Genomic DNA, 23713 nt, shown 5'->3' with positions numbered 1-23713 from the left:
AACCCCGAGTTCGGGGAAGTCACTCGAGTCTTAGGAACTGCCCTGAATTCACAGAAATGGTTGACTTTCTTGGTAGTTGTTATATCTTTATTTAAAAACACTTCCCTACATGTTCCTTCTAAAGAAAACAGGAAAACAGCAGCGGGCGTCTTTCCAAGAAAGCTGACCAGATGCTCCTTCGGAGCGGGTGGGCTCGCTTCCCCGCACGGACCAGGGGACCCCGCCAGTCCTCGCCCTTGTGCCCCGCCCGTCTGCGCATGGGCGCACCCGCGGGGCGGGGCCAGCTGTGCCCGCGGAGAACCCGCAGGAGCCTGTGAGGGCTGAGTTGTCTCAAATGCAAATGGGGTCCAGACTACAGCTGGAGGTAGTCCTGGCGCTGCAGGCAGGAATGAGCAGGAGCGGGGCTCACCGTTAGAAGGTCAAACTGCTCTTTATTAGCCCTCGGCCAGAAGGAGGCCCTCCTCCAGCTTCTCCCCACTGAGGGTCCTGCTGCGGGTGGGGAGACTCAACCTGGGCAAGCTCAGGTGTCCCGGAGGTGCACCTGTGTGAGGTCAGTCCCAAAGAGAACCTTTGGAAGTGGGGATTTGTTCATTTCTCCCCTACACATGGTTTTGGTGGTTATTCCAAGAATCACTAAGATAAAGTTTCTCCGTAAGTCTTGGAAGTGGGAACAGAGGTGCATGCGGAAGTTTTGCTGGTGTCCAGGTGTTTGTTCTTTGTGCTGTCCTGGACCCTGGCCCAGCTTTCTGAGGCCGGCCAGCCTGGGGCCAGCTTCAGCGAATACAGACCCAGAGGTGGTCGCTGGCCCTTCGTCCACTCATTGCCACTGACCAATGCGCTCAAACTCCGCGAGCGACAGCTTCCTCCTCACAGAGGGGCTGGTGTGTGCATCTGGCCTGCAGACAGTCCCTGTCCTGGGAGCTTACACCTGGGCCAGGGAGATGTTCCGAAGGAGTAACCTTTGCCTGGTGGGCAGAGAAAGCTCAGGGCTGGTCATCCTCACAGGCAGATGGCACCTCCATGGAGGGGTACAGAGGCCAGAAGCTCCTGCCCCGACCTGGAGGCCAACGAAGCTCTTGAGGGAGGCCCCACAAATGACCCCCCAGCCTGGGACCTAAATGCCCCTGCCCAGTCTTCTGCGCCTACTCCCGCAAACCCCCCAGCACTGCTCCTGGGCCTGGAGGAGGGGCTTGTCCCTGAGGCCACCTCCCAAGTTAGCCCTTCCTTCCCATCACATCCAGCATTGCCTGGGGTCCCTCAACTCAGCAGGGGCTCCTGGGTAGCGGCTGGAGGCCGCCAAGTCCCTGAGGCATGGGCCTGTTCCAGTGGGAGGGAAGGAGGGTCCCACACGGTGAGGGACCTTGAGCGTCAGCTGAGGGCTGCGAAGAGCTGCCTGGGGAGCTGGGTGTAAACGTGTACCCAGGTAAAGCACTTACGCATCTTGAAAGTGAAACAAGTTTGTTTACTTTGGAAGTACAGAAACCTTACAAAACCACTCAAATGTTCCAGGAAGGAACAATGCAAGGAGCTGGTGTGTCTCATGGCGACTCTTGCTTCGTTTTCCAGAGGTGATGCTTGTGGACACGTCCTCACGACTTTCCAGAAACGTTCTGTGTGTGTACAAACACACATATCCCACGTGTGTATCCTTCCCATTTCTCCTTTTAAAATATTTTTATTTATTAATTTTTCAAGCAGGCTCCATGCCCAGCCGGCTCCAGAGCCCAATGCCGGGCTGGAACTCACGACCCTGGGATCACGACCTGAGCGGAGATCAAGAGTCAGACGCTCAACGGACTGAGCCCCCCAGACACCCCCGTATCCTCTCCATTTTCATACAGTCCTGTGATCTGGCTTGCAGACTGGCACTCGGCTCCTTCGTTTTCCCCTTTCTCCTTCTCTGTAGGATGTCCTATCCCCTCCATTTCCTCGGATCACAACTTCTGCCGCATCATACGATGTGTGGGGTTTCATTTTCTTTCTTTGGTTTCCTGGAATTCGTGGTTTCAGTTATGATTTCGTATCGAACTGAAAACACAGGTCAGCAGATGTTCTGAGCTGCCAAGCAGGAAGCCCGCCCTGGGGCTCGATCCCCGGGCCCTGGGATCACATCCTGAGCGGAAGGCAGACGCTTCACCGACTGAGCCACCCAGGTGCCCCGATACCTCACTTTTATCAATGGCTGCCTCACCCCTCAGCACCCCTGGGCTGCTCTCTGTCCCCTTCTTCTTCTTACCCAAGATTGTTGCTTCGTTCTTCGTCGTCTTGCTCTCGTTCATGTAACGTAATCTAATGTACCTGCTTTAGAAAATCCTGAAGTTATAAAATATAAGACTGATTGTAAATTCTTGACTCGCATACTGTTTCTGCTTCTGGTGGAATCCACAACTCGGCGTGTTGTTTTTCTTCTGAAATCTCTTTTCTCAAACATCTGTTTATTTTTGTTCTGAGCCACCATGAGATTTTTTCGTTTTTATAGTTTCATTTTAGAAAGACTCACATTTTTTTAAAAGATTTTTATTTATTTGAGAGAGAGAGAGAGCACAACAGGGGGAGAGGGAGAGGGAGAGGGAGAAGCAGGCTCCCCGCTGAGCAGGGAGCCCCATGTGGGACTTGATCCCAGGACCCTGAGATATGACCCAAGCCGAAGGCAGATGCTTAACCCACTGAGCCACCCAGGGACCCTGGAAATATCCTGTTTTTAATATGGATCCTTCCAGCCAAGGCCAAGCTACACTTTTCTGTTTATCTGAATCCTCTTTTATTTTCTTCAGATTATGACATAATTTGTATAACCAGTTCACATTTCTTACTAAATTTGGGGGCGTTTTTGTTGCTGCTTTAGGGAATGCGTGTGCGCTGCAGGACGAGGCCTCACACGTCTATCCTCCCCCCTCCCCGGGTTCACACCCCCCCCCCCCCCGTGAGCCCTTCAGATGCGTGCGATCCGAGGGAAGGGTGAGCGCAGGTGTTTGGGGCCCCATCAGCGGCCGCAGGTCCCGGATGGGAGACCCTGAAGGGCCTCACTGTCCAGGTGGGGCCACGGCTGGGCCTCGGGCAGACACCCACACAGCCACAGCTGGGCCACAGCCGACTGGACCAGGGACGAGATCCTGACTTCCCCACGTCCTTCCCTTCTGGGGAAGGGATGTTCCTCCCCTGAGGTGGCGCCAGGAATGGAGCTGGGGCGGTGGCTCTGCCTGGAAGGGGTGCGGAGGAGGGGCGGGCTCACCAGTACCAGCTGGCCACCCTTGGGTGATTTTAGGAATTAAAACACTGTCTCCCCCCAGTTAAGACAAGGTGTTCATTATAGAACATTTACAAAGCATAGGTAAGAACGCCCCAAATCACCTGTGATGCCAGCACTGGAGGGAACCTTCTGGTACTTACGTGCATAGCGATCGCAATTCTCGCCATGGGCGGCAATGACAGGGTTGGTGGGCCCCGTCCCCTGTGTGCCCTGAGGGAGTTCCTGGGCCATCTTGTGAGAGGCCCGCTTGTGGCTCTGACCATCCTGTGCCCCTCCCCCATTTCCTCAGCCCCTCCCCCACTCTGGGCTGTGGTCTCCACCACTGTGGGAAGGTCAAGTCAATCCTGCTGTTCTCAGGGCACAAAGGGCCCCCTACCCTGTCCAGCTGTTGCCCCCTGCTTGGCCTCCAGCTGGTCCCCAAATAGCAAGATGCCCCTTGTTCCAGTCCCTCTGAGCTCAGCGCGGGCATCCTGTCCCAGACTGGGGGCAGCTGGGCGTGCAGGAGTGAGCATTCACCCCACCACTCCCGGCCTGACCTGTGGGGTGTGGGGGCTACAGGAGGCAGGCACGGGCCCCTGGGGAAGGCGGGAGTGCGAGTCCGGCCCAGCCCTGAGCCAGCCCAGCCTTCCCCTGTGCCCCCAGACCCCAAGGGAGCCCTCCGTGAGCCCTGCCAGGGTGTAGGTGGTGCAGAGCGGGGCGATCAGACCTGCACCTCGGGACCCTCACCCTGCAAGGCACGGCCCTCTGACAGCACAGCATCCCTTTTGATGTCCTCAGTATTTGTTGGTGTCTTTAACTGCTCTGTTCCAACACCATGGACCCTCCCTCTAATCGGCTGTTTACTTGGCTGACTTTTGTGGAGGGCTGAGCAGGGGCAGCCCGGGGACACTTGCCTTAACCCACACCCAACCCCAGGAAGTCCGGCAGGACCAGCATGTGGGATTAGATAATGCGGGGATTTCCAAACACATGCTGATCAGAGCCTTTCAGAGTCTCTGCCAGCCCTGAGTCCCCAGACCCGCTCAAGGAACCCCCACATCTGCACCCCATCCTCCCCCTTCAGCTGCTGGCCTCCGATTCCTAGAATTACCCCAGAATTAGGACACTTCCCTGGGGAGACTCTAACCCCAAAGTAACCAGAAGGCAGGGCAGGGCCAGTGTCCCCGAGGTCCTCGGGCCAGGATGAGGGACAGCGGCTCCTTTGGACCCAAAGCCCTTCTCGGGAGCCCCCCTCCCCCACGAGCCCCGTGGGAAGACAAGGGAGGTTGTGAGAAGCATCTCTGGATGAGTGGTTCTGACAAAGGGAAACTCCTTAGTTGGGGACCACAGACACAGACCTTCTCCAGGGTCTCCTTGAGGGGGGGGTCCACGGGGAGGGCCCCAGGGCATGCCGCTGGAGGGGGAGGGGGCTGGAGACTTCGCCAGAGACCCACCGGCCATGACTTGGAGAGGCACCTCTTGCACCACCCACGTCTGGGGAGAAACAGGGTCCCGACATCGGCTGCAAGAACGATGCACGAGTATCTGGTGTGGAAGCCAGGGTGTGTCCAGCGGTGGTGCTGGGGTCGGCAGCCCCAGGGGCCAGACCCAGACCGTGCAGACAGCATTGGCCCGATTTCAGGCCATTTCATTTCATTCATTCATTCATTCATTCATTCATTCGTGAGAGAGGAAGAGAGCAGGAGTGGGAGGAGGGACAGAGGCAGAGGGAGGAGGAGACAGAGACTCTCGGGCAGACCCCTCACTGAGCGTGGAGCCCAACGTGGGACTTGATCCCACGACCCCGAGATCATGACCTGAGTCTAAATCAAGAGCAGGCACTCCACGGACAGGGCCACCCTGGCGCCCCGCCCCAATTTCATTTTGAAAACACACACACACATATTTCCAGAAAAGCTAGAAAGATATGAAATGCCGTCAGAAATTAACTGTGAGTCAGGGAACTACGGGTTTTTGCAGTTTCTTGTACTTTTTCATTGTCCTCCAAAATGTCTACCATGGACATGTACTCCAGGCAACAGGGAGAACCATGTTCTTTAAGAATAAATGGTACTTTTCGTTACATCAGAAAGAGAGGCGCATTGACTGGGGAGAGGGGAGTCAAGGGCACCCTCGGGCTGACCAGGCCTCTCCCCGGGCCCGGGGTGGTGTGGGGGGCAGGACAGGCTGAGATGGCCCTGGGCTCTGAGTGCAAACATGGGGATCCTTGAAGGCCGCCCTTCTGACCTCCAGCCTTTCTCAGGGGAGGGTCGTGGGGCCCTGGCATGCAGCCCTGGCTCTCCTGGCTGAAGGGTCACCTCAAGGCCGTCCGGAGGGGGTGGGGGCTCCAAGGCATTCCTGGACTCGCCCAGCCCAGCTGAGGGCTGCTACCTGGGTGGGCGTAGCTCCCTCCCCTCGGGGGCTCAGGGAGCCTTGAGTGGGAGTTGGACTCCACGGAGGTGGCCAGGGGGACAATTTGGGAAAAGGACTTGGCCACCTTGGCCTGAGTGGATAAACCCTCAGTTCTAGGACATTTCAGGAACAAAGAGACACCTCTTGGCCATCCCTTGTCTATCAGTCCCACAGGTGGTTTATTTTGCATTTGACCCCTGACCTCCCCTCCTGGCTTGACTAAACAGGCCTGGGGCCACTGGGCTTGAGGCTGACGGGGTGGCTGTCGGGAACAGGGAGTGCTCCCCGAGGCCAGATGGTCAGAAGGCGCCCTGGCGGGAGGGCTCTGAGCAGAAGGCCTGAGGCAGGTGGTCAGAGAGCCCTGGGAAAGCACAGGCAGTCCTTGGCCCCAGGGGCAGGTTCGGGCACCCCGGCCGCCCTGGGTGGTCTCCACATCCTGGAGCCTGAGCCTGGACGTGCCGACAGGCCGCTGGGGGCAGAGCTGAGAGAGCAGCTGGGCCGGCTTGTTGCTTGGTCTCGGAGAAACCTGAGGGAGACCATCACGCTGGCCTGGGGACCACCGGGGGCGTGGGGTGCAGCGCAGAGGGTGGTGAAGCCCGGGGGTGCACGGTCCAGGTGGGCAGCTGCCAGCCGGCACGGTTCCTTCAGCAAGGGGCCAGCAACCAAGGGTGTTCTGTTCCGACCACCGTCCTGCTCTTCCAGAGGGACGCACGCCTGCTCTGTCCACGGCGGGTGCTCAGGGAATGCAGCCACCGGGCTACCAGGCGATCGGGTTTCCAACCCTTTTCCCGTGTGTGGGGGACATCTGTGCAGGGCGACCTCCCATAGCCCCTTCTCCCTCTGGGGGTGGGCGGCCCGTGCAAAGGAGGTGAGGGACTGCGGGAAATTTCTTGACCCACAGACGGCATTTTCCTTTCTGACTAATGAGCTCCCGAACAGGCCAGAGTAAATTACAGTAACTTAGGACAGTAAATTAATACATAGCAGGGATAGTTTTGTTTGTGATCGCCAATAAAATAACCAATAAGATAGTAATCAGGAGCAGCTCTGCCCGTCAGCCCCAAATTAGCGGTTCTTTTCTGTTCTTCATCTAAACCACGTGTCGTTGTCGTAAACACCCCTTCCTTGTGCACGGGACGTTCTGGTCACCCCGGAGGCCGTACTCCCTGAGCTGCAAACCCGAGAGCCCGTGCTCTTTTTCATTTTCGTTTCCATTTCTCTGTCAGCAGAGGCAAGTGTGTCCTCTGGAGAATTCCGACTCAGGTCTGCTTCATCAGACACACAAAGTCGTCACAGAATCTGGCGTGTCTCCTCTGTCGGGGCATCTGGGGACCTGACGGTCGGGGTGCGAGCCGTAGCCCTGCACCCTGGGCTTCCTTTGGCATCTCCAGGACCCCCTCCGAACGGTGTCCGGCTCTCAGCCCTTCAGACGCTGTGACAGTGACACCCGCACTTCTGTGAGCATTTGCCCCTGCATTTTAAAGGAATCTGGTATTTTCAACCTTTATGTGTATCTTAGTTTAAATGGGCTTCTTTTTTTTTTTTAAAGATTGTATTTATTTATTTGACAGAGACAGCCAGCGAGAGAGGGAACACAAGTAGGGGGAGTGGGAGAGGAAAAAGCAGGCTCCTAGTGGAGGAGCCTGATGTGGGGCTCGATCCCATAACGCCGGGATCACGCCCTGAGCCGGAGGCAGACGCTTAACCGCTGTGCCACCCAGGGGACCCTAAATGTGCTTCTTGGAGATGGTGCATAGCAGATTTTTCTTTGTGTGATTTATTGTTTTAGCCAGAGAAGACATCCTCCGTATAATTATAAGGAAATCGATCTCATTACATGGTTACCTGGATTTTATACATTGCTGTTTCTACACCTCTAGCACATACCCTTCTAACAAAGTCCAATCGATGATATTTAGAAGGTATTTGAGTGTGTTCACCACGTGACGGCTTTGAGCCTGCCAGCTCGGAGTCTGGTCCGAGGCCACGCGGGGCCCCCGCCGGCGATGCTTGGCCGTGCCTGTGACACTGAACCCCAGGATCTAGAACATGTGCCTTTCTGGAGGCGTGCAGGCTGACCCAGAATTTATATCTCTACTTTATATTAAGATAGAACCTTAATGTGCGTCTCCTTCCTTCCCTTTCCCTGCGGAGTGTCTGCCACTTAGCTCCTGTTTTGCCGCTGGATTTTCTGAGCGCTTTGCAAGCCGTAGGGGTCCCGCACCTAGCTGGTTCACCTGACGGGGCGTTTGACAAGATTCAAAGGCTAGAGGGATGGGTGGACCTTTGCTCCTGAGGGAGACGCCTGGCCAGGGGCGAGGAGTCACCTCGGATGAGGGAATCTCCACTCTTGCTCACTCCTGGCTGGCATGTGGGGTGGGGGGGTGAGGGTCCTGGGTGGGGGGTTGTCCCTTCTGGAAGCCAAGCTGGAGACGGGCGGAGCTTGGACAGAGCGGCCGGCCCACAGGTAGCCCAGCCTTCTGCCCCACACACCCTGAGACGCCTCTGGGAGGTGGACGAGATAGTCAGGGGGCAATGGGGTAGTGGTGGGAGGGAGGTCAGTGCTCCTGTCCTTTCCCAGGCCAGGCCTTCCCTTGCAGGTTCCAAGGGAGTGAAACCTCGGCGATGGTGCCCAGAGGACAGAGTCAGCCCAGCCATCTGCTTCCTGCTGTCCCTTCTGGACTGTGGGCCCATCACGAAGCCCCCAATGGCACCCAGCTTTCTGGGAGCTCAGGGTTGGTCCAATGGCTGGCTGGCTGTCCGTCAGGACGTCTGTGACCCTCAATCCTTAAATCAGAAAGAGCTGGAAACATCCTTGCTTGCTGGGTGTGAGGCCAAGGGCTGAGACAGGGACCAGGTGGTCAGGGGAGGCCCCTGCCCATCAAGGCAGGCCCTCAGGAGCTCATTTTGCACATGGCCCCTTGTTGGCAGGTCTGAGTCTCAGGCTTGGGAGTGTTGGGCCTGGGGGCCAGCTTGCACTGAGCAGAGCCACGTTGCAAGAGGATGAAGGCACTGGTGGGCCTCTGCTGGCTGCTGCCATGCTCTGCCTTGGAAGACGTGTGCACATGGAGGCCCGCATAAGCAGCAAGTGGCAGGATCGTGGTGGCAGCGGGTGGGCTCCCTGTGATGGCTGTGGTGGGCTCTGTGTTCATTCTACAGCCAAACCAGCAGGGGACGAGGGCTCTGCTCAGAGAGGGGGAGCCGGGGATGGGGACTCTGCTCAAAGAAGAGGGGCTGGGGACGGGGGCTCTGATCAGAGAAGGGGAGCTGGGGACGGGGGCTCTGCTCAGAGAGGGGGAACTATAGTCACAGCCTCTACGGGGGGACCTTGCTCCACATGGTTACTGGGACTCTGATGGAGTCAGGGAGGCCGACTGAGACCCCTCCATCGGGCGACAGCACCATGTCCGCTGTGGCCCCCGCAGCTGCTGTGGGGAACCCCCACTTGGGCTCACCTGCCTTGGCTGCAAGGCCCCATCACTTCTGCCAGGGCCCTGTCACCTGTCTGTAGGGCCGGCTAGGGCTCTGCCTGGGAACACCCCGTCTCCTGCAGCAGGCGTACATGGGTGCTTTGTGCTCCTAAGAGGGACCAACGGAAACTTGTCTGTCTGTTCCTTCCCTTGTGTAATCTTTGCCTGAACGACTTTGGGGACGGGCCTCACCTCAGACTCTCAACGGCCTGCCTGTTAGGTGATGGTCACCACTGCCAGTGGCCAGGTGAGGACGGGAGAACCGGCGAAGCTCCCACGTTGGCCACGGAGCGGGGCAGCTGTGGAGAAGACCCTCACACAGAGGACAGACCCTCGCTGCGGCCCCCAACCAACAGGAGGAAGGAGGACATTCTCACATAGGAATTTCCTCTCCCACTTTTAAAGGGAAGGAGGAGCGTTGCCCATCCCCCCCAGCAGCCACGCACTGACCGCTGCCCGCAGCCAGCCCTTCATCTCCTCCAGCAAACGAGCCTTCCCAGTTTCCTCCTACACCCTCATCAAGCGGACCTTCCCCTTCTCTTCTGACTTGCCTAAGCCCGTTATTATGCCCGGCCCCAAGTGCACTTCCTCTAATGTCCCTGCGGAAACCTGTTTTGCTGGTAAAATAACTGGCTATTTTATTTTTAGGGTTGACAAAACCCCCTCGGGAAAGGACCTCTTTGCTTTCCCCCAGGACCCCTGCCTTCTCCTGGCTCCCCTGCTTCACACAAGGCCCAGGCTCACCCAGCCCTCCTGACTGTCCCCCCAGGATGGGGGGACCCAGCCCATCTTACGGGGACTCTGGGGCCTCAGGGGCCCTGGGCCACTTGCTTACGTTACTTTAGGGAGCCCAGAGGAGACTTGTATTCATTCCGGATTGGGGTTTGGACCGGTGATTAAGCCGTCTACACAAGGCAGGGAGTGACAAGGAATGCGGCTACGTTCTTCCGCCATGTTCTTCAGGGTCCTTTCAGACCTTCTTTATGCAAAGAAAATCAAAGAAAAATGTGTTCTGGTCCACTCCCCCCACCATTGTTGACAAAGGCAGCCCGTGAACCCGCGTGGAGAGCTGAGCTCGCGCCCGCTCTCCTGGAGAGGCCCGGCAAAGGTGGGGCGCACCCGCTCTCGTGGGCTGAGCGGGCCTTGGGCCTATTTCCCACCTTGGTCACCACAAGTTAGCATGCTAGACATGCTGGTTCCTTGTTTTCCAGGTCACGAGTGCGGCTTCCGGACAAAAGCCCAAGTGGCGCAATTGACCGCCTCGTCCAAGGGGTGAACCGTGCTGGTGACAGGCTCGTCCTTGACGTTGCTCCCGGCGGCCAGGGGAGTGCCCTCTGCGCCCCGGGAACGTGCTGCCGGTCTCCCTCTCTCGGCTCCAGTTCTGTTCCTTACCTACCTGGTTCCCGTGAGCTGCCAGCTCTCCCCTCCCCAGGCTCTGGCCACATGGGGCTCTCGTGGGCTCTGTTACACGCAGGGTCGTGTGCACCAGGGACAGGCAAAGTTCTGAGCCTCTGCGTGTCAGCCTGCAGCTGTTTGTCCCCATGAAGCCTCCTTGGCGTGAAGTCAAACAGCCACGTGGGCCATGTCCTAGAGCCACGGCCCACATCCGTCAGTCTACTGGGTGCAGCTTTGCTAGGCAGAGCCATCCAGCTGGGCCGCAGCGTGCGTGGCCTCTGCGTGGACACCACTGGGCGACTGCATTTCCCAGCCCTCTTTGTGAAGGCGGGACCCAAAAACACCCATTGTCCCGAAATTAATAGAATTCAAGGTCATTCTTAAGAGAGCTTTTTATAAGATTAGAAAAATTGGTTCTAAAAATTCATATGAAAGAGCAAAGGGTCTGGAGCAGCCAAGATGTTTGAAGGACAAAAAAGTGGGCTTGATCCTTGGGGGCCCATAGAACTTCCCGCTGCACCGTCCCCAGGCCCATTTGAGGGGGTGAGGCAGGGCCCCGTCCGGGCAAAGTTGGTCAGGTGAGAGGGGCCAGAAGACTGGAAGCTGCGAGGAACCCTCAGACCAGAGCGGGGGTGTGTGACATCTTCTGGGTGAAGCTCTCTGACCTTTGGGCATCTCGGTTGTGTGGGTGTGAGCAGGTGTGCGCCTGTGAGTATGGGGAGACGTGTGCGAGCGTGGCCGTCCCTGGGGTGGGATGCCCATCCACCAGCGGGAAGGGGCTCTGAATGAGACGTGAAAGGGTAGAATATCCCAAAGGCACAAGCCTGCTGACCGAGGACAGCTCTGACCTCAGAAGACGGTGGGAAGGGTGGGCGGGGGGCGGCACAGACCCCCTGGGGTGGGCTGGGGCAGCTGGCTCCTCAGACCCTGGTCCAGAGCTGCTGCTGGCACGGAGGGGAAGCCGAGCTGATGGCCGGCACGGCCGCGAGGAGGCACGCGCCCTGGACGACACAGCGTCCCCCCAGCACCACGTGCTCAGTGCCCCCTCCCCGTGCACACCCGTGCACACAGCCGCACACCTGTGACACGCACGTGCCCATTCACAGACGTGGGTTCACATGTGCTCACCAGTGGACACCCACACACTCACACACTGGAACCACGGGGCAATCACTGCTTTCCTGACGCCAAACTAGAAATAAACTCTGTGACAGGTTTAGTATACAAACTGTCAGAATAACTTATTTTTAAAATGAGCCCCGCTGAGGGGACACAGCGGTGCCCTGCTCATGCTGGTGGGAGACGTGCAAGCTAGACAGCCCGGCGAGAGCGAACCCACCTCCCACCTGCCCACACCTTGCACACCTGGCAGCCACAGAAATGTCAGAGATTTCTATTTCGGGCGGTACGACCGGCTCTGCAGGCCGCCACGGATGCCTGGAGACGGAGGGGGAGAGGGGCCCCAGCTTCAAGGGCTCGCTGGCGACCAGAGCTCCTCGGTCACCACCCAGACACATGCAGCGTCACAGCACGAGCGTGTGGTTCCCGAAGGATGCTTATATCATTTTTCTTTCACGAGAGCTGACTTCCTGATCTCCTGTTTCCTCGTAGCGGGAAGTGGCATCTGGGTTTCTATTTTACTTCTGGGGCCCACGGATTGGAAGGATGGAAGATACGAGAGCCTGAGGCCTGAGGCCTCCTGCCAGGGACCTGGAGCTGGAGGGTCCGGCCCCCACCTACCGGCCAGTCAGGGTGAGGTCCCCTTGGTCCCCTCCACAAACGGCTCATGAGATCCCTGGGGCCGGCCTGCGCTGCCCTGGCCACCCCCTTGTTGCTTGGTCGCGCTCTCCACCTCACCTCGCCTGAACCCGCATCTGGACCTTCCTAAAGCTCACTGTCGGTTAGCAAACCAACACTTTTATTCTTCAAAAAATATAGACCAGATCGGTCAACTGACAGTACAAGTGAAATAAATGGAAATTTTCTTCCTTATACCCAGAAACCCAGCCTTGAGGTGGAGGGAAGTAGCTGATAGTAAAACGGCGGGCACCAAGCAACCCGTCCCCTTGAACTGTGACGGTGTCTCCTCGGTGCGTCATCGGCAGAGCGCCTGGGAGACGCGAAGCACCCACGCGGCACCAGAAACGGAAGGTTCTGGAACAACCGCCTGCAGCATCAACGGAGACGCGGCATGTTGCACTCACCACGATCCCACTCAGCGAAGAGAGCAGGCTGGGAAATAGCATCCGCCATTCTGAAGTGTGCGTGTGCAAGCCGACGTGGACGGCGCCGTGGTCACCTGCACCGGGTCCTGATCCGTGGACCCGCTCCCCCCACACCCTTCCGTCTCTCAAACCAGACACCCGACTGCTTGGCCTTGGCTGGTGTGTTCTGCCGGTGCTCGCGGCCTCTCTGACCCCCGATTCCCCCTCGGCGCCCGCCCCCCGCGTGCTCTTCTCCCGGCTCCAGCGGAGCCTCGGACCCCCGAGGGAATGTGTGCTGAGCAAAGGCCGGGAGGCGGAACCGCGGGCACGCCGGTGGGGGTGTAAGACGGAGCAGCCCTGCGGCCGGCCGTGCGGCGGTTCCTGGGAAGGTTAGACACAGAAGCACCGCGTGTCCGATCCAGCCGTCCCACCCCGGATTCACCCAAACAAAAATCCGTACAAGAACGTTCACAGCAGCATCATTCATCATTCCACCGAAAGGTCAATCAGTGTCTACCAGCCAACGAGCGGATACACGTGGTCATCCGTACGATGGACTGTCCTTCAGCCCCAGACAGGAGTGAAGCGCCAACACTGGCTTCCGCATGGATGCGGCGCGTGACCTCGTGCTGAGTGAGCGCAGGCCACGAAGGCTGTACAGGTGGGTTCCATTTACACTAAATACCAGAACAGGCAAATCCACGGAGGAAGAAAGGAGACTCGTGGCTGAGGGGGCTGGGAGAGGGGAGGGCGTGACACTGATGCCGCAGGGTTTCCTTTGGGGGATGAAAGGCCCAGGATCAGACAGAGGTGAGGCTGTTCACGCAGTGCTGTGAACGCATTAAATGCCACAGGACTGTGTCCGTAAAGAAAGTCCATCGGGCTGACGGGCAGCTGCCCTTGACTTTGACCTTCAGCACGGTCCGCTCTCCCATCCTCTGTGCCAGCTCCGAGGGGTGCTAGGGGTGATCCCTCTGCCCCTGTGCCCAGCTCTGGCTGGGGTCACACACGTGCCCTCCAGTGTCCATGGGATCCTGACCTCGGTCCTCCAGGCCCACCGGGGAGAGGCCAGGTGACTCGGAACGGTTCCCTGCAACTGTGACGTGGAGGCTTCACCGTCCTCGCCCCAGGGCCACCGGGGGTAAGGCAGAGGCCTCAGAGAGGCTGATGTCCAAGCAGCGTTTATTATGGACAGGTTTTAGCTGCAACGACAGTATGGACTGGCCCAGTCACCGCTCACCCGCTTTCAGCCCCCAGCCTCTTCCATGTCCTCCCTGCAGCCGTGAGGAAGCAAGGTCTGGGGCCCGGGATGGGAAATGGCTGGTTTCACTTAGCGAGTGAGCTCATGACCTCCTTCGCCCGCAGGTCCCCCGCGTGTGGGAGACCGAGTTGCCTGATTGATATGCACGACACTAACAGCATTTCTCTCACAAGTCTTCCTGATGACGAAACCGTTAGAACCCGGCTGACGTTTCCTAGAACGTCTGTCCTGCTCCGCACGCCACGGCGCAAAGGCCTCCAGACCTCTCAGTCCGTTACTGCCTGGGTGTGGCTCTCCCAAACGTCCTCACAGTCACGCTTCGAGAGTCGGGCTTTCCACACGGGAGCGCGGGGCATGGCTTTAAGCAAGGGCCCCGACGGGGTGTCCGCCACGTGGCGTGGCCCCTCCTGCACGAGCAGGCCCCACCCTGGCCGCACGGACAGCACGTCACTTTCCCATGCTACCCAGCATTTTCGAAAGCCTTGGACATTAAGGAGTTGGTGTTTTAAGCTGTGCCAGCATGACCTTGGGGTCAAATCCTTTCATGGCGACAGGAGCACTGCCCACTTCCCAAGGCCTCTCTCCAGTGGGCCCGACGGAGCGCGGTTTTCAGGACGAGATGCCAGAGCTCCAGACAGTCCACGTCAGACCTGAACTGCCCGCACGGAAGTTCTGCAGACAAGGGTGACCTTTGGCAGGGGACGCAGGGCCCTGTGCTTGACCAGTCCTCAGGGGATTTCACTGGGGTTGGGGCCCAGCAAGGGGGCACACACAGCTCTCAGGGCCCTGGGCCCGGCAGCTTGGCTGTTAGAGGCCCGAGACACTTGACAGGGGCACTGGCCTCACCCTGTCTTGGGGACGAACACACCTTTGTATGTGCTCGGCTGTCTGCCCAGGCGCGTGCTGGACAGTGTGACCTTCCCTGGAGCTTTGTGAGAAAGACCGGCTTGGGGCGACTTGGAGTCCCAGACAGTGTCCCCTGTGCACAGGGCCACAGGGGGTGCTGTAGGAGTCCACGCGGCTCTTTACTGGACAAAATCCAGGTTGTCACAGGTGAAATGGAGCAAGGAAAGGTCGACTTTGTCAACATCCATGACGACAGCACAGGGGTTGGGCCCATGTCGGCCCTGGTGCCAGGCACCCTGGCCTGGGTTTTCTGTCTGCAAGGGAGGGTTGCACCAGTCTCCTCCTTGGCTGTTTTACAAGCTTCTCTACGGCTCCGCCCAGCCTGGACTGTGGGCAGCATGAGAACCTTATGGCTGTTTGGTTGCGTTGGTAGTTCACGCTCATTTCAGAAGCCGTGGAAAACAGACGAGCAGAAAGGGTCAGTGTCCTGTGGCATCCGCCCCCAAAGGAGACTTTTGCCAGCATCTGGGTCTCAGCCCTCTAACTCTGTGGCTCTGTCTTTGGGGTCAGGCCTTCCCCACACATGGCCTGGCAGGGATGGGACCCAGACGCCAAGCCACCTGCTCCGAGGGGCCCTCAGGACGTGCACACACTCAGACACCGCACACCCACGCCACACACTACCCACACTTGCAGGCGCTCACACGCTCAGAAGTGCACACTCACAGCGGGTCTCCAGGGCTGGAGCAGGGAAGCAGAGCAGCCAGAGTCTCTGCCAGAGAGGACCCTGGACCCCAAGAGCTGTCAGGACCCCACGTAAAATGTCCTGACTTCACAGGTCAGGAAAGGGAGGCCAGAGCAGACTGCAGAGCTGAGCGTTCCCAGGTCGTTTCCGAGGACAGGCTGCTGGTGGGAGACTGGACTGAGCGTGTGGCTGGCCCTCCTTTGCAGGAGGTGGACGGTTTGGGGAGGCCACCCAGCCCGAAATGACCACCAGGGGGCGCCATTGGCACAATCAGCCGCGTCCTGGGCCTGGAAATCTGTGCCCTCTGGGATCCCCAGGCCAAGTTTCCACTGTCTTATTGTCGCTACCCAGACATGTATGGGTTTGTGTCACACCCACCTCCGGCCTCCTCTGCGTGCGGGTCTCCGCTGGGCAAGAAGTGAACGTGTTGCTGCGTGTCCCCCTGGTGGGCCAGCAGAGCTCACCCTGTGACAGGACCCCAGGAGCCCACCCACCGGAGCTGGGTTCTGACCACTGGCGCAAAGAAGGGGATGCCGTGCTCCCTTTGTGTGCCCGGCGGTGTCCCCTGATGGCGCCCCCAGCAGGTCCAGCTGTAGGGTCCGTGGTGGCCGTGAGGGCAGTGGGATTGCCCGGAGGGCCACCTCCAAGGGTTTGGTGGCCTTCTCCCCAGCAGCAGGGAGGCTCGCGGCCTGCTCACGGGGTCCTCACCAGAAGCTGCTGAGTGGCTGTGGCCCTGGCCCTGGTCTGCTTGCTCTTACTTCAACATCAGCAAGTAAACTGAAGTAAAGCTGTCTTTAACCAGAAAGAACGTTATTCGTTGAGCACGGAAGACAGACGGTGATAAGCCGGTTTCCTGGAGGCCCGTTGGCCAGCCGCTAGGGTAGGCCAGTGTAACGCCACTCCAGAATTTTTAAAAAGTTTTTATTTATTCATTTATTTAAGTAATCCCTACACCCAACGTGGGGCTTGAACTCATGACCCCGAGATCAAGAGTCACATGCTCTTCTGACTGAGCCAGCCGGGTGCCCCTGATTCACCCCGAATCATAATCCTTGGTATTTTCCCTCCTTAGCTTCATCCAATATGTGTTTTTAAGGAGATGCCACTTTCACTGGATGATGGGAGAGAAGAAGATGGACCAGAAGGGTCTTTTATGTTGGGTGCATTTAAGCAAAGGGGTCCGTGGCTAACGTCCCCACACCCATTCCGGGAGGGGGGGCAGAGGAGGAGGCTTGTCCAGATCAGCACTGCTCAGACCTTTAGAATGGGGACCCTCCCTCGAATCCATGCAGCCCGGAAGCATGAGCCCTGACTCCCTGGCTACGGTGGCCTGGCAGGGAGGGCCGGGCAGTCTGTGACCTGAGGGGCCCCAGGGCAGCCCCACTGCCAGTCACGGCTTCCGCAGGCTGTGGTGAGGGACAAAGAGGCCTGGAAGTGCGAATCCACCCGCAGAATCTACCCAAGAGGGGAGAGCAGAGGGAATGTGAACCGGCTGTCTGGTGCTGCCCCTGTCCTCTGGAATCTTCCAGTGCGGGAGCCTGCCGCCCCAATCCCGAAGGCACCCAGACTTCCAGAGTCTCTGGAAAGAGCTGGCACAGGAAGCAGGCAGAGTGCTGTGGGCCCAGTGTGGCGGGGGACCCTCCCAACACCGCCAGGACACACTGGGCTTGGGAGAGGTAACAGCCGCGTCTTCCCCGGGGTGACAACCCTGAGGTTTGTGCCACCAGCAGGAGCAGGAAGCAGAGGCTGGCGACCAACGTCCAGGGACAGTGGACACAGGAGACAAGCCCCTTCCGCCCCCACACTTGCCCTGCGCACCGGTCTTCCTCCTTCTCACACGAAGCTGCTCGGCCCCTCCGCCCCCTGCCTGCCTCCTCCGCCTGGAGTATTCTGGGCGCCCCCGAGAGAAGGGGGCGCGCCCACAGCCACACCCCACACGCCGAGGCGGGCATTTCTCAGCGAGAACTCAGGAGGAAGGTGATCTGAAACCAGCACCCCTGCAGGCAGGAGGCGGCCTTCAGCCAGGACACGACAAAGGACATTTGTAGTCGTGCGGCCGCGGTTGCTTACCGCCTGGAAGAGAAAAGCCCGTGTGGCCGCACTTGAGGGAAGCACACTGAGTCCGCCGCACAGAGGACTCTATGACACACGACGCTCTGCGAGCCCAGGAGGGCCGTGTGGCTGCGGGGCCAGAACTGGTCTCCCCCGGACCGACACGCGTGAGGGGCACCCTGCTGCCTGCGGACCCCGCCCTGGTCACTGACTGGGGAGCAGCGTTTCCGAAGGTCTGACCTCCCGGCTCAGGCCCGTCCCCAGCCGATGCCACCCCACCCACACCCTGCCCACGGCTGCCCGCAGCTGTGTCAAGACCCTTCCCCGGGCCGGGGGGGGGGGTCTCTGCTGCCTCCACGGGGCAGCCTCTGCCCTTGCCGTGGTCCCCAAATGCCTGGAAACCCATCTTCAAACGGTGCCAGGTTGTCTGCAGACGTGTCCAGCTATAATGCAAGGACACGTACATGGTATCGAGACCCCCAGGCCCGTTCAGGGGAAGGGCTCTGGGGCCCCAGCACACATTCGCCCCTGTCCTGCTCAGGGACCATTTCCTGCACACACCCCTGGGGCTTCTGGGGAAGTCACGGACTCTGGATTTAGGGGGGATGACCTGGCCATGAGGGAAAGGAGGGGACGCTGGGCCTCCGCCATGCCCTGGGCCTGCCTAGGGGAGATGATAGGGTCCACCTCACCTAGACCCCATCCCAGAAGGGCTAAGGACCGTGCTGGCCGCAGGGGATGTCAGTGCCTAGGCTCTCCCCTTCCTGCCTGACCTGCAGCTGTTGTTCTTACTCAACACTAACAAACAGACACTAACTGTAAAAGAAATTTTTAAACAAAAAATTCTAACTATCCACAGAAAAAAGACGACAACAGTACATGCCAAATAGTGACAGCACTCTCTCTGAGGGTTGGAATTCTGACGGTATTAATTTTCCTCTAATTTGCATATCTGTTTTCTAAATTGTGGACAATGAATATGCATTATTTTGAAATAAGCAAACAATATCGGAAGTCATTTCTAGGACAGCCTCTAAGAGCATCATGACTCCGGCTCTGATAACAGTGTCTGGGGGCGCTGGTCTCACACAGCACCGCTGAGACCCAGCTGGACACTTCCACACTGCAGCTTCCTGGCCCTTTGGGAAGACAGGGCCCCCAACATGTCATGGACTCAGTAGGTGCGCAAGGCAAACAAGACAAGGAAAGTAGGCTGGACCTGATGAGAAGTCGCCTCCTGGACACTGTATTCTCGAGGCCGCACCTCCTTTGGCACACCTGACTCTCCTCCGTCATTACCTTCTCCATCTGCAACCACATCTTTTATCGTCTGTCTCCTCCACGGACTGGAAGCGCTCCATGTTTGTGTGTTGACATATCCTGATGCCTGGAACACGGCACTGTGCACTGTAGGTGCTCAATAAATGCTTAGCGATTGATGGTTTTCAGCACCATGGCACAATTTGCTGACATTCTATACACCAAAGGGCTGTGTGATGTGTGCCTATGTCACATTGGACATTTGGCGTGAGCTATGTGAATGTGAGTGTTGTGTATGTTAGGTCCCAAGCCCCATAAACCATGCCAGGGATTTCGACTGGATGTTTATTGAGTTATTGGGGTGTCTGGCTGGGGATGGGGGTGGGGGGAACACACTGCCAGGCATTGCTTCCCATTCTTCCCAGGACACGTTCTCTAGCCCAATACTGCATCCTTCCCAGGAGTTATGGTAGGAAGGCCCAGACAGGTCACCCTCATGCTTCCCATCGTCACTAACTTGGAAGCTATGTACTTCACCTGTGACTGGAGAAGCTGGTGTTGCCAGGATGGATCTGTCCCAGAAAGGGAGAGGACAAGGCAAACCAACAGGGATTTTCTGAGGAAGAGCTCCGGACAAGAGCTTGATGCAAAACTCTTCTGACTTTATTTAGTTGAAAAACAACACACGAAGAAACGGGTACTAAACGGTCAACCTGCATAAAATAGCCAACATTTGAAGTGAGGTCTCTCCCAGTGCAGACCACAGTCCCCACTGCTGCTGACAGGGTCCCCGGGGCCCCAGACACCATCCAGGCAAAGGAAGCACCCAGAGCCCTGTTGCCCCCACCTCCATGTGCTCCGGGAGCACGGGCCCCACTTGAGACGTCCCTGCGTGTGGCCAGGGCAGGGCTGGTGCACACAGACGTGTCCTGCACCCACTTCACAAGCTGCGCCGCAGCCATTCGCGCAGCACGTCCCGGAGAGCGTCACAGTCCGAGCTCCGTGACACTTGCCGGAGAAGAACTTCTCACCCGGGTACAGGCCTTTGGGTCCCTTCCACGGAGCCAGTGACGGGTCCCATTTCTCAGTCCCTAGGCAGCTCCCCATTCTTCCTCCCCAGGCACAAGTCCCCTATTCTTTACCCATCGCCGCTCCCTCGACTGTTGTGGGGAGGGGGGCAGCCAGGACAACGGTGGCCACTTGGGCCTCGGTCCCTCAGTTCTGGGGCCCCGGGCGGAAGTGCTGGAAAGAGGGCAGCTCCCCCAGGGCCGAGGCTCCCATGGCAGCCGGGCTCTCCCCAGGCCCCCTGGGCCCACTGGGCCCACTGGGCCCGAGGCTCCAGGGCTCAGTGGTGCCGGGATCCTGTCCCCGGGAGGATGAGGACTGTGGCCTGGATGCGGAGGCCCCCTCCTCTGCCTCCCTTTTGGCCCAGGGTGAATAAGAGAGGATGGTGAATCCCCTCTTAAGCAGGGCCGAGTCCGCAGGGACCAGCTCTTCGGTCTGCCCCGGAGGACAGGACTCCAGAATGCTCAGCTTCCACCGGTGCAGGTCCTGCTCCTGGGGCGCGTCCTGCAGTCTCACCACCCACACCTCATCGGGCTCCAGCAGCAGCTTCCAGCCCTGGCCCGGGGTCCTCCGGGCCCAACCTGGCGTCATCTTCCGCAGGTAGATGGCATCGTAGCAGCCCACCATGGAGATGACCTGCAGGTCCCTTAACCAGGCCTCGGCCTCGGCAGGGTCCACGGCCCGGGTGGTGCCCAGCTCCAGCACCATGGGCTCCCCCGGGGGCAGGTCCACTTTGAGAAACCCCTGCCACGGAGGAGGGAGACTCGGCCAGTGCGAGCAGGTGGGGGGCCCCCCGAGTCTCCAGGGGAGGCTCTGGGTCCAGTCGGCATCCTCAGGACCCAGGCCCAGGGGTGCTGCGTTCTGAGGCTCCAGTTCCGTGGGCACAAAGTGGTGGTCCAGGCCCACCTCCTCAGACCCCGCAGGGGCTGCCGCCAGGGTGCCTGGCCCCCAGTCCACAGTGTCCCCCTGTGCGGGGTGACCCGGGCCCTGCTCCCAGCCGAGCCCCATCTCCGGGGACCCCCCCTGCTCAGGCCCCGCCTGGGCATGGTCCATCAGCTCAGGGTCCCAGTCTTCATCTTCCCAGTCTTCCAACTCCAGCAAGTCTCTGAGTTCCAGAAAGGCAGTCTTGAAGCAAGTGAAGCAAAGCCCCAGCTGGTCGCCATGCTGAAGCTGGTACATCCAGGACGCGTGGAGGTAGGACATGCCCTCGGCCCCGTGCCGCACGCTCACCGGGGGGCACATGGCCACGCCGCCTGCCTCCTGCCGGGGTGGGCAGCGAGACTGGGACGTGCGGGGGGGGGGGGTTCGGGTGGTCTGGCCCACGGGCGGGGCCGGGGCTGGGGGCGGGGGCGGGAGGGCTGAAGGAGAAGGACCAGGAGGAGGAGCAGGAAGGGCGAGGATGCGGGGACCGGGGACAGAAAGAAAGGGGTTCCTTGTGCGGGTATTTGGGGTGCAGTGGAGGAGCCGGGTCCCAATTCAACAGGGACCCGCAGAGGTCGGGAGGGTCGGACTTCTGGAAAACTCTTCAGCTCATGCGATGGCTCTGTTCTCCGGGAAGCTGCAAAGGACAAGCAAGTGCGGGTAGGTGTCCCCCAGCCGGCAGGGTGGACGGTCACGGTCACCGTCACTCACCGTCACCGGGAGGGGCAGGGGCAGGGGCTGATGGGTTGAGGCCTGGCCCTTCCAGCCCTGCCCTGCTCCGTGTAGCTGCTCCCAGGCTCATGGGGACTGTGGGGCACACGGGCGCTCCCCACCCAGCCTCCCCGAGGCCCCGACACCCAGTCAGCCTCCGCGGCAGAAGCTGAGACAACCTGGCGGGAGCTGGTGGAAGCCGACGAGGGAAGCTGACTGAAGCTGAGGGAACCTGAGGGAAGCTGACTGACTGAAGCTGAGGGAACCTGAGGGAAGCTGACTGAAGCTGAGGGAACCTGAGGGAAGCTGACTGAAGCTGAGGGAACCTGAGGGAAGCTGACTGACTGAAGCTGAGGGAACCTGAGGGAAGCTGACTGACTGAAGCTGAGGGAACCTGAGGGAAGCTGACTGACTGAAGCTGAGGGAACCTGAGGGAAGCTGACTGAAGCTGAGGGAACCTGAGGGAAGCTGACTGAAGCTGAGGGAAGCTCATGGAACCGCCCCTGCCCCCAGCCCCCCCGCCCCCCCCACCTGGCCCGAGGCCACACTGGACCACCTGGGCGTGTCAGCCTCTCACCCCTCCCCGCCCCCCAGCCCGTGTCCCCCAGACCCTCTCCTCAGCCCAAGGGGTTCTCACCCTGCCTGGCACCCTCCTGTGGGCGCCCCCCAGAAAGGAGGGGAAGCAGCCCACCTGGGAATATAAAGGGCCCTTTCCCATGGTGCTCTGGGCTCATCTGCATATCTCCCATGAGCCTCAGCCCACCAGGAAATGAAACTGCTGAGTCACCACCTCCCTCCCAGGAGAGCCCTGTGTGGCCCCCCGGGGGGGCAGCCTGTCCCCCTCTGCCCCCCCAGCACCATCGTGCCTTCCCCTGTGTGCCTCCGCCCCCCGCAAACCTGTCCTCAGGGTGCTTCCCATCTGCAGGTTTCTGAAAGTGTCTCTCTGATGGCCCTTGTCCCTTCGTGGGTGACCTGCCTGGTCACGGGTCCCGTCCTGCGGCTGAAAGCGGATTCTTTCTTGTTGTCTTTTGACTAAAGTTTCTTTATGAATTCTGGAAACTGATCGAGTCTCAGTTGCTTACGTTTTAAACACATTTCCCCCTTTTGTGGATTATCTCACTTGTTTAGACTCAGTAGATATGATCTGATGTGTCAGTCTCCTCTCTGAGAAAAGATGTTTTTGGTCTTTATACAGAATATCCTTAGTTCCCCAAGACAGTAGGTCAGTTTCTTATATTTTTCACTTTTTTGCTTGTTTCCTTTTCTTCATAATTTTTTATTTAAACATAAGTTGCTTTTGTAAAAAAATATATATGTATATTTTAATATATACATATTAAAAATATATATGTATAATACAAGAGTAGAAATAGATGACTTTTTAAATAATTTACTAAATTAATCAGGTCATTCGTCCCTTTCTTCCAAAATTCCAGTCAGCGCACCCAGCTGCACCGGGCACATCTCCCCCAGGACATCTGATGAGTGTTCCCAGATGAACAAGTCCGCAGCTGCGCCTGGACTGGGCAGCGCCTGCAGGAGTAGACACAACCTGCTTCTGTCATTAGCCGACAGCAAAGTTCCTTGGATCATTTTCTCAATTTGCTGCAATTCAAATTGTCTCAGGCATTTGAAAAGCCCCAGTGTCCATGTCACACTATGTGGCAGACACCCCGAGTGACCCCCAGTCAGTCATCCCCTCCCTGTGATTGAAGGTGGAAACTGACTTGTTTCTTACCAATAGAAGTAGCAAAGTTGATGGATGTCACCCTCTTGATTACATTATATTTGCAAACATTATTGCTTTTATAGTACATAATTTACGATTACGTTATGTTCTATGTACATACAGTATCACATATTGATTTATTTTTATACATTAGCACATCACGTACATGTGCGCAGACCTATACGCACACACATACATAAACATACTCCAAGCCGACTTATTCTTGCTCTGCCTTCCGGCCCTGAAGAAGGAAAGAACCAGGCTGTGTACACTGGGTAGAGATCGGAGCCTTTGGTCAGTGACTGGAAGGGGCGGGTGGCTGCCTTGGGAGAGTGGGGTAGGGGGACGTTCCATGACCTGCAGGGATGCAACGTCCCCCTGTCTGGCTCTTCTCAGGGCTGGGGCACTAACGA

At 58.4% G+C, this 23713-nt stretch overlaps 1 protein-coding gene across 1 annotated transcript; it reads right to left on the bottom strand.

Moving 5' to 3' along the window:
- Nucleotides 1-19536: 19536 nt before the first annotated feature.
- LOC123777945 (testis-expressed protein 19.2-like) lies at nucleotides 19537-22280 on the bottom strand. The gene is made up of 2 exons (XM_045775018.2): nucleotides 22209-22280; nucleotides 19537-21497 (listed from the first exon to the last, which is right to left on the bottom strand). Exon 2 carries the CDS (start codon nucleotides 21179-21181, stop codon nucleotides 20090-20092), a length of 1092 nt encoding a protein of 363 aa, XP_045630974.1. The 5' UTR covers nucleotides 21182-21497; nucleotides 22209-22280; the 3' UTR covers nucleotides 19537-20089.
- Between the last annotated feature and the right edge of the window lie 1433 nt (nucleotides 22281-23713).

Source organism: Ursus americanus, chromosome 23, assembly GCF_024610735.1.
Source record: "Ursus americanus isolate L20-20 chromosome 23, mUrsAme1.1.p, whole genome shotgun sequence".
NCBI lineage: Eukaryota > Metazoa > Chordata > Mammalia > Carnivora > Ursidae > Ursus > Ursus americanus.
This window is presented reverse-complemented; position numbering and strand designations above follow the sequence as displayed.

What these genes read in the sequence shown, in the direction of transcription:
- LOC123777945 (XM_045775018.2), bottom strand. Translation starts at nt 21,181, where the DNA reads ATGTGCCCCCCGGTGAGCGTGCGGCACGGGGCCGAGGGCATGTCCTAC.